Genomic DNA, 9,869 nt, shown 5'->3' with positions numbered 1-9,869 from the left:
CTCCCGGCGGCGGATGGCGGCGGGGGCTGCGCGGGGCCGGGCGGCGGCGGCGGCGGCGGGGCCCCCCGGCGCTCAGAGCCGCGGCCCGGCCCGGAGCGGGGAGCGGGCGGGCGGCGCGGCCCGGCCCGGCGGTAGCGGAGCGCGGAGCCGGCGGTGAGTGCGGGGAACGGGGGGAGCGGGGGGGGGGGGGGGGGGTTTGCGGCTGTCCCTGTGCCTCCCCCCGCGCGTCCCCACCCGTGTCCCGGCCCCCCCACCCCCGCGTGTTTCCCGCACAAGGCGGCATCTGCCTCGCAGGTGCTGACCCTCTTCCCCCCCCCCCCGCAGACAGACAGACAGACGGACCGCCCGCGCCGGGGCAGGGCGGCACCCCCCCGGCAGAGAGGACCCCCCCCCCCCCCGAGAAAGAGACACCCCCCGCCACGGGAAGGGGACCCCCGGGTATAGATACCCCCTCCCCCAGGACAGAGCAGCCCCCCCCCGGCAGACACCCCCCCAAGCAGAGGAGCCCCCACCCTTGGGCAGAGCTCTCCACAGTGCCCCCCCCACCCCGGCAGCAGGGACCCCCCCCCCCCAGGGGAAGGGACCCCCCCCAGGGTGTGGGGCTGGGGGGGGGGGGCAGCAGTGGGGGTCACTGGGGCTCCCCCCAGCAGGGTGGGTGCAGCCCCCTCCCCCCCCGAATGGCTGAGCACTGGGGGCCCAACGCCCCCCCCCCCCCCCCCCGGGCAGCCTCCCCCGGTGGTGACGCCCAGATGGTGACACCCCATGGTGGTGACACCCACCATGACTGGGCAGCTTGGGGGGGGTGGGGGGTCCTCTCTGCCGCAGTCCCACAGCGGGGCTGGGCGCGGGGGGGTGGTGGTGGCATCGGTGACAAGTGACTCATTAACCTGGGGGGGGGGGGCAGAGGGGACACGGGGTTGGGGGGGACACACACGGGGTGCTGGTGCTGCAGGTCCTGGCAGGGGACGGGCAGGTCCTGGAGGTGGTGGTGGTGACCCTCCTGCCCACGGGTAAGGGGTTGGGGGGGAAACTGAGGCACGGAGGGGTCACCAGGGCTGGGGGGGGGTGGGGGGGGGCCAGGCCGGGCAGCCAGACTCTGCTTGGGGAGGAGCGGCTGGGGGGGGGGAGGGGCGGGGGGGCTGGGGGAGGGTTGGGGGGTGTTGCCTGCCCGCCTCTGCCTGTAACGGCACCCGTTGCCCCCCCCAGCAGGCAGCTCGCCATGGCTGACCCGAGCCACATCCAGTCGGCCGCTTCCAAGAGCATCCGTCCCTTCCGCTCCAGCGAGGAGTACCTGGAGGCCATGAAGGAGGACCTGGCCGAGTGGTTCAACACCCTCTACGATCTGGATATCCAGGTGGACACCTTCCTGGAGAGCCTGGAGACGGGCTGTCACCTCTGCCGACACGCCAACAACGTCAACCGCACCGCCCTGGACTTCCAGCAGCGGCACCCCGAGGTGGCCGCCCGTATGCGCGTCCCCCAGAACGAGGTCGTCTTCCAAGCCAAGAACGTGGTGCCCGGTTCCTTCATCGCCCGGGATAACGTCTCCAACTTCATCCAGTGGTGCCGGCAGGACCTCGGCATCCAGGACGTCCTCATGTTCGAGACCAATGACTTGGTGCTGAAGAAGAACGAGAAGAACTTTGTCCTCTGCTTGCTGGAGGTGGCCAGGAGGGGCTCCAAGTTTGGCATGCTGGCCCCCATGCTGATCCAGATGGAGGAGGAGATCGAGGAGGAGATGAGGGACCAAATGGCCTACGGCGTGCTGGGCACGCGCCAGGAGAGCCGGGACCCCCAGGCGCCCGCCTACCCCAGCAGGGCCCGGCCCATCACCCTCTGCGACCTGAGGAACCTGGATGAGCTGGTGAGACGCGTTCCCCTGGGAGCCCTGTGCTTGGGTGAGGGCCTCACCGGCCACCCAACGGGCTGCTCTATGGCCCCCACGAGGTCCTCTCTGTTTGCCCAACGGGGTGCTCTGTGGTCCATAGGAGGTCCCACCTGTCTCTATGGCCCCTGGGAGGCCCTGTCTGGCCGCCCAATGGGCTGCTCTATGGCCCATGGGAGGTCCTCTCTGTCTACCCAATGGAGTGCTTTATGGCCCCTGGGAAGTCCCATCTGGCCACCCAATGGGCTGCTTTATGGCCCCCTGGGAAGTCCCATCTGGCCACCCAATGGGCTGCTTTATGGCCCCTGGGAAGTCCCATCTGGCCACCCAATGGGCTGCTCTATGGCTCATGGGAGGTCCTCTCTGTCCACCCAATGGGCTGCTCTATGGCTCATGGGAGGTCCTCTCTGCCCACCCAATGGGCTGCTCTATGGCTCACGGGAGGTCCTCTCTGTCCACCCAATGGGGTGCTCTATGGCTCATGGGAGGTCCTCTCTGCCCACCCAATGGGCTGCTCTATGGCTCATGGGAGGTCCTCTCTGTCCACCCAATGGGGTGCTCTATGGCCCCTAGGAGGTCCCACCTGTCTCTATGGCCCCTGGGAGGTCCTGTCTATCCACCCAGCAGGGTGCTTTATGGCCTGTGGGAGGTCCTCTCTGTCCACCCACCCAGGCTGGCCGCAGCCCATGGGATGTCCTTCTCTACCCACCCAACCAGGCTCTCCATGGCCCGTGGGAGGTCCTCGGCCGCCCAGCCAGGCCCCGTGGAGGCTCCTGACGTCAGGACGGGTTATTTTGGTGGCCGTGGCCATAATCACAGGGGGGACACGGGTGTCACCTCCGCCCCTGCCACCTCCTCCCTGCAGTGGGGGACACACACACACAGTGGTGTCCCCCCTGCCAGGAACCTGCTCCTGCCCGGATCCGGCCCTCCTCCTCCCAGCACCTTGGGGCTGGGGTCCGCAGGGACAGCCGGACGGATGTGGGGACATCCCGGCTGCTCACAGCCACCATTCGGGGTGTCGAGAAGGGGGCGGGAGGGGGTCCCCTCCACAAGCCAGGGTGCTGGGACCCCCAGTCCCGGGGCTGGGAAGCTCAGGAAGGATTAAAGCCAGGCTGGGTGCAGGATTCGGCCCGCGTGTGAGGCAGCGGATTAATACGGGGACGGGGGGGACACGGGGGGGGGACACGGGGGGGGACAGGGGGGTCTGCCCTCCCCTGACTCCCTAAGCTCAAAGCCGTTTTTTAATTGAAACCCCGATTCCTCATTAAGTCCCGCAGCCGCCATACTCGGGGGCGGGGGGGGGGGGGAGCATCCTGCACCCTCCCTCCACCCAGTGCCGCTGCAAAGTGGGGGGGGGGCCCCCCACGCCCGCTGTTGCTCCCCCAAACCCCCCCCAGCCCCCCCTGGCTGGGTGCTGCCAACCTCGGCTGCATTTTTCCGGGCTGCGTAATTCCTTGCCATCGGCTTTTATGGGCAGCGCTGGAGCCGGGGAGGAGCCTGACGGTGCCGGATCCGGCCTGGCTGGTCCTCACGTCCCTCCCTCCCGCACCCCGGAATGGCAGCGGGGTCAGGACCCCCCCCCCACAGACCCCCCCACCCCACCCCGTGCCTCAGTTTCCCAGGTTGGGGCTGACCTTGCCACCCGGCTGCTGCCCCGGATGGGAACGGGAGCAGCCAGATCCTGGCCTGGCTGATGGGCAGAAAGGCAAAACTGCAAAAAAAAAAAAAAGAGGAATTATAAAAAAAAACCCAAAACAAACAAATTTAGGGGTGAGGGAGGTAGTGCTGCATCCCACCCCACCCCCCCCACCCCCCCGGCCCCGGGCCGGATGCGGCCGCGTCCCCGCATCCCCCCGTGGCTCCCTGCCTAATCCCTGACGTCAGCCCCGGCCAGGCCACGGGCAGGGCGGCCGCCCCAGATATAGAGCAGGCAGCTGGCGGGCAGGCAGCCGGGGAGGCAGCACCGTCCGGCAGCCCCACGGCGATGCGGGGGTCCCCCGACCAGCCCCCCTAGATCCCCCCTTTGGCTTTTTATCAGTGCCAGATGTTAAAGGCAGGGGGGGAGGCAAAAAAAAAATAGGGCTTTAATCCTTTTCTGTTGGTGGATGTGGGGTGCAGTGGGGCACTGGAGGTCCCTGCCCCATAGCGGGGTGCTTGGGGGGGGCAAATCCCCTGTGGTTTGGGGGTTAGCGGGGCCAGGGGGGTGGTGGGGGTGGTGTTTCCTCCTCCTTCCCAGTTTCGGGGTGGCACTGAGCTCCCCACACTCAGGGGTCCCAGAGCGGGTGGGCTCCAGAGAGTGGGGCTGGCAGCAGATGCAGAGAGTTGTGCCCATTCTCAGCCTGCTCAGGGGGGGCCGGCTGTGGGAAGCCCCCCGGGCCTCTCTCCCACGGTGTGTGGGTGCTGTGGGTGCTCCCCACCGCCTGGGGCTACGGTGGGAGCTGCCGGCTTGGGCTCCCACAGGAACCCACCCAGCTGCTTCCCGGCAGGTACAGGCAGCGCGCTGCCCACGGGCCTGCCCCCTCAAGCAAGCACAGGCAGGAGGAGGGGAGCTGCCAGACTGGGGGGGGGGACGACACACACCGCATCCCCACCGCAGGGGTGCAGCCAAGAGGCCGGGACCAAGCCAGCTCCCCTCTCTCTGTGGGCTCTATACAGCCCCTCCGCACGCACCTATCTATAGGGGCTGGCCCTATAGCTGGGGGTCCGCGCCCCACCGACCCCTCCCCTCTCTGCCGGCAGGTGCGGGAGATCCTGGGCTGCTGCTCCTGCCCCTCCCAGTTCCCCATGGTCAAGGTCTCCGAGGGTAAATACAAAGTGGGCGACTCCAGCACGCTCATCTTCGTCCGAGTAAGAGCCACCGCCGCGTCTCTCGCCCCATCGTGTCCCCCCCTACGCCGGGACCCCCCACCCTTCCTCCTTCCCCCGTCCCTTGGCACGGTGGGGACCCATCCTGAGGGACCACACGGTGGGGCAGGCCCTGAGCTGAATTTACTCCCCACAAGGTGCCCCGCGTCGGGGACCTGGGGGGTGGGGGGGCCGTTCGCAGTCAGCGCGCGCAGCTCCCCCCCTCCCCAGAAGTGGGGTTGGCTTTTTGGCCACATCGTGGAGGGGGACAGGCAGGACGGGCAGGGCAGGCAGGGCGACGGGCACTGGGCTGTCCGCAGGTACTGAGGAGCCACGTGATGGTGCGCGTCGGCGGCGGCTGGGACACACTGGAACATTACCTGGACAAGCACGACCCGTGCCGCTGCTCCTCCCTCTGTGAGTGCCCCCTGGGGATGCCAGGGACCCCCACCCACCAGCCTCAGCCCACCGACCCCCCACCTCCCGAGCCGGTGCCACCCCAACCTCACCGCGTTTCGCCGCTCCCAGCTCTCCGCGGGGCTCCTTTCCCTGGGGCTGGGCTGCTCGGGGCGCTGATCCAGCTGAAAAGGGAAGAGGGGGAGTGAGGAAAGGTGGGGGGGTTTGCCACATTAATTCCCAAGGTGATTAACCCACAGCCTAGGAAATCCTGGCTGGAAAAGCCGAGCGCTGGCGCTACGTGAGGGTGGGGTGGGTGGCAAAGGATGCCCCCCCACCCTGACCTCCCGGCATCTCCGTTTCCAGCTCACCGCCTGCCCCAGCCCCGCGCCTCAGGCTTCTCCCCGCAAAAACCAGCTCCCGGCAGCTTCTCCCCCGCTCCCCGCGCCCCCAGCCCCAGCACCCCCCGTCGCCCCCGTGCAGCCGGCCCCCCCTCGGGCGGGGGGGACAGCAGCCACGGCAGGACGGAGCGGGGCAGCCACCAGCTGAAGGGTGGTGGGGACACGAGCATCCCGAAGCCATCGTCCGGTGCCAAGCAGGAGACTTTACCCCCACGGGGGGCCCGTCCCCCCTGCCCGGCTCTGCCAGCCCTTCGAGGAGCCCCGCTGAGCCGCGGGCAGGCGGCACGCTCAGGTAGGGCACCCATGGGTGCTGCTTGGGAGGGGTGGGGGGGGACGATCGCCTGCCGTCACCCGGTGCCAGGGGAAGGAAGCCCAGCCCAGCTGGGGAACCCCCACTGCCTCCCAGGCCCGGCACCATGGCAGGGCCCAGCCCCACAGCAAGGCCTCAGTCCCACAACAGGGCCCGGCCCCACAGCAAGGCCTCAGCCCTATGGCAAGGCCTCAGCCCCACGGCAAGGCCTCAGCCCCATGGCAGAGCCCAGCCACACAGCAAGGCCTCAGCCCCACAGTAGGCCTCACCCTCATGGCAAGCCCCAGCCCCATGATAAGGCCTGTGCCCCACGGAAAGGCCTCAGTCCCACAGCAGGGCCCAACTCCACAGCAGGCTTCAGCCCCACGGTAGGCCCCAGCCCCACGGCGGGACCGAGGCCCCGCCGTGGGGCTGGGGCCTGCCGTGGGGCAAAGGCCTCCTCCTACATGAGGGAGCCAGCCCTGGTAGAGCCCCGGCCCATCCCTGCCCCACGCCACCCGTGTTCTGGGGGTCACGGCCCGTGGGGTCCCCGTCCCGTGTCCCCCCCCCCCCGCCTCTTCCCGCCGCTACCAAGGCGCAGGCGCAGTGCGGGCGGGGCCTGGCGTAGCCACGCCTTCCCCCCCGCGATGATTGGCAGGCCGGGTGGGCTGCCCCCTAGCGGCGCGGGAGGGTGCAGCGCTGGGAGGGCGGGGCGGGGGGAGTGTGGGCAATGGGGGGGGCTATGGGGGCAACGGGGGGGGCAATGGAGGAGGCAATGGGGGGCAATGGGGGGTGCAATGGAGGGGGCAATGGGGGGGTGCAATGGAGGAGGCAATGGGGGGTGCAGTGTGGGGCAATGAGGGGGGCAATGGGGAGGGCAATGGGGTGTATGCTGCCCCCCCCCCCAGTCCCCCCCATCCCCCCCTGAGCCTCCTCTCTGTGCCTCCCCCCCCCCCCCAGGCCCCGCGACCCCGCTCCCACCCGTGCCCGCCGCTGCTCGGGCGACAGCGACTCCTCGGCCTCCTCTGTGCAGAGCGGCCCCCCGGGTCTGCGGGATGGGGGCACCCCCCGCCGCCGAGAGCCCAGCCGGGGGGCCCCCCGCAGCCTCCCTGCGATGCCGGACCCTCCCCGGGCGGACGAACGGCTCCGGAAGAGCGCGGTCGCTCACGGGTACCCAACGGGCCTGGCCGTACCCCGCCGCGTGCCCGCAGCCATGGCCGCCCCGGCCCCCAGCCCCTGCTCCTCATCAGCCGCCGGCGGGACGGGCAGCACTCCTGGGCGCGGGCAGAGACCCCCTCCCGGCCCGGCAGCCCTACCCGTAGCCGGACCCCTTCCCGCCCGGCTGCCCGCAGCCCTGCGCCCACCCCACGCCGCTCCTCCCTGGAGGAGGGTGTCGGGGGAAGGCGGGTGGGGGTGCTGGGGGAGGCCCCCCATGGCGGCGGGGCCGGGGAGGCCTTGCAACGGGAGCTGGAGGAGCTGGTGCGGCGGCTGCGGGCCCCGCTGTGGCTGGAGCCCGGCCAAGAGCAGCAGCTCTTCCGCCGGCTGGAGGAGGAGTTCCTGGCCAACACGCGGATGATGGAGGAGCTGGAGGATGGGGAGAACCCCCCCGCGCCCCTGCCGCCCCCCAGCACCGCCGCCGACTCGGCCTACTGCTCCTCCAGCTCCTCCTCGTCCTCCCTCAACGTCTTCGGCAAGCACGGCCTCCCCGCCGAGGACAGCCGGCGGAGCGGGAACGGGGTCGGCCCCCCGCTGCCGGCGGCCCCCGAAATGGCGGATGCGGGGCGCCGGCCGGCCCTCTCCAGCTCCTCCGATGAAAGCAGCTGCTTCCCGGCCTCCTGGGACACCCGGGAGATGCGGGGCGGCCCCGAGTCCGACACCGACTGGGCGCTGGGGGAGGATGAGCTGACCGAGACAGAGGAGACCCCCGCCATGGCGGACGGCCGCCCGGCAGTGCCAGGGGTCCCCGAGCCGGTGCCTTCCCTCCCCGCGCCGCCCCCGCGCCCCTGGGCCAAGCCCCGGCTGGACACGCAGCCCCACAAGAAGCCCTCCAGGATCCCCACCCCGCGGGGCTATGGGGCGGCCCCCCGGCCCCTCGCCGGCAGCCCCAAGCCCGGGGAGCGCAAGCCCTGGGGGGCTCTGCAGAACGTCCTCTCCTCCTTCCTGGAGCCCGCCTGGGTCCCGCGGGAGTGCGAGGGGCTGGATGAGGACGCCTGGCCATGAGACACCCGGCTCGGTGGCCGTGGGTGGCAGGCAGGGTGGGGAGAAGCCCCCCCAGCACCCCCCGGCCACCCCTGGGGACATCAGGGATCTGCTGCTGGTGATGGCACCTGCTTGGAGGGGCCCTGGCCAGGCGATGGCCACGGACCCGGGGTGGCCGGGGAGCCGGGACTCCTTCACTTGGTGACTGTTGGCAGTTGGGGTTGGGCCCTGCAAGGAGCCCCCGGCCCCAGCCCGGTGGAAAGGGCCCTGGACGCGCCCCGGTCCCATGGGGAGCAGCTCACGGGGGGTGGCCACGGTGTGGCCACGGTGGCGGTGGCCAGAGCAGAGAGCTGTGTCCTGGGCACCTGGGAACAGGGCTGGAGAGCAACTGGCTCTGCTCTTCTGATCTTTGTCTCTTCTCCTCGCCTCTCCTCATTCTTCTCCTCCTCTCCTTGTTTTCTTCACCTTCTTGTCTTCTCTTCCTCTTCTTGGCTGCCTTCTCCTCCTCTTCTTGGCCTTCTTGGCCTTTTCCTCCTCCTCATCATCTCTTCTTGGCCTTCTCCATCTCGTCTTCTCATCTTCTTGTCTTCTTCTCATCATCTTGTCTTCTTTTCTTCTTGGCCGCCTTCTCCATCTCTTCTTCTCATCTTCTTCTTCTTCTCTTCTTGGCCTTCTCCATCTCATCTTCTCATCTTCTTCTCTTCTTCTTGGCCGCCTTCTCCATCTCTTCTTCTCATCTTCGTCTTCTCCTTCTCTTCTTGGCCTTCTCCATCTCATCTTCTCATCTTCTTCTCTTCTTCTTGGCCGCCTTCTCCATCTCTTCTTCTCATCTTCGTCTTCTCCTTCTCTTCTTGGCCTTCTTCACTCTTCTCATACCTCTCTTCTCTTTCTCCTCTTCCTCCTCTTCTTCTTCCTCCTCTTCCTCTCCTCTCCACACCTGAGATGACTCGGGGACATGCAGCTTGTTGTCACAACCTGTATTTCAGGGCTGGAGGAGGGGGACACACCTTTTCCTCTCCAGCACCCCTCAGCCCCCGGCCGGCCGCAGCACTGTCCATAGCGTGTGTTGATGTCCCTAACATAGGACGGGGCTGTGCTTGGAGCCCCCTGCCCAGGCCACCACGGCCCCCACCCCTCCGGCCCCGCATGTCCCCCCAAGCCAGTAAAAAGACCAACGGAGCTGAACCCACTGTGTCCAGTCATCTGTCCTGGGGGTGTAAGACCCTCCGCGGGGTTTGGGACCTGCCAAGGGGGAGCCAGTGGCGAGGAGGAGGGACGTGAGACCCCCCCCGAGCCCAAGGGAGGAGGGCTCTGGGGGGGGCCAGAGTCCCAGGAGGGTTGGGAGCAGTGGAGGGAAGAGCCAGGACAAGGGTGAGCCCCAATGTTCTGCACCCATGGGGACCCCTCGGCTGCATCTGGGACCCCTCCAGGTCCCCAAAACCCTTGGGGCTGCCTGGAGCCAAAAGCACCCGAGGCAGAGAGCCTTCACCCAAGAGCTGCCTGCCCCACGGAGGCATGCCACTGCCCAAGGTGGCCGAGGGCTAGGCAGGCTGTGGGTCGCCATGGGGTCTAGACCCGCTGGTGGTGGCCATCCCGCTGTGACTTTCAGGTTCCCAAAGCTGGGGGTCCACTGTGGTCCCAGATGCCTGCCCTGCATCTCCCCTGGGAGCGGGGCTGGGGTCCAGCCCCAGAGCAGTGCCGGTGCCCCGTGGGGTGACCTGAAGCGGTGCCAGCGCCCAGTCACGGTGCCAGCACCCAGCAAGGTGCCTGGTAGAGGTGCCAGTGCTTGGTGGGATGTCCCAGAGCAGGACTCGGTGCTGGTGCCCATCCCCGCTCAGCACCAGGGCCAGGA

General features: G+C 69.0%; 1 protein-coding gene across 1 annotated transcript; it reads left to right on the top strand.

Moving 5' to 3' along the window:
* Positions 1-139: 139 nt before the first annotated feature.
* Positions 140-8,331, top strand: GAS2L1 (growth arrest specific 2 like 1). The gene is made up of 7 exons (XM_050906874.1): positions 140-153; positions 1,207-1,864; positions 4,628-4,735; positions 5,053-5,149; positions 5,495-5,821; positions 6,779-7,136; positions 7,171-8,331. Exons 2-7 carry the CDS (start codon positions 1,220-1,222, stop codon positions 8,036-8,038), a joined length of 2,403 nt encoding a protein of 800 aa, XP_050762831.1. The 5' UTR covers positions 140-153; positions 1,207-1,219; the 3' UTR covers positions 8,039-8,331.
* The last annotated feature ends 1,538 nt before the right edge of the window (positions 8,332-9,869 follow it).

This window comes from Gymnogyps californianus, chromosome 16 (assembly GCF_018139145.2).
Source record: "Gymnogyps californianus isolate 813 chromosome 16, ASM1813914v2, whole genome shotgun sequence".
Classification (NCBI taxonomy): Eukaryota; Metazoa; Chordata; class Aves; order Accipitriformes; family Cathartidae; genus Gymnogyps; species Gymnogyps californianus.
This window is presented reverse-complemented; position numbering and strand designations above follow the sequence as displayed.

Bases quoted from the DNA above. Each gene is read 5' to 3' on its own strand.
- GAS2L1 (XM_050906874.1), top strand. From the start codon at position 1,220: ATGGCTGACCCGAGCCACATCCAGTCGGCCGCTTCCAAGAGCATCCGT. The intron at 4,736-5,052 runs GTAAGAGCCACC...GGCTGTCCGCAG, and splicing joins GCACGCTCATCTTCGTCCGA to GTACTGAGGAGCCACGTGAT. The intron at 5,822-6,778 runs GTAGGGCACCCA...CCCCCCCCCCAG, and splicing joins CGGGCAGGCGGCACGCTCAG to GCCCCGCGACCCCGCTCCCA.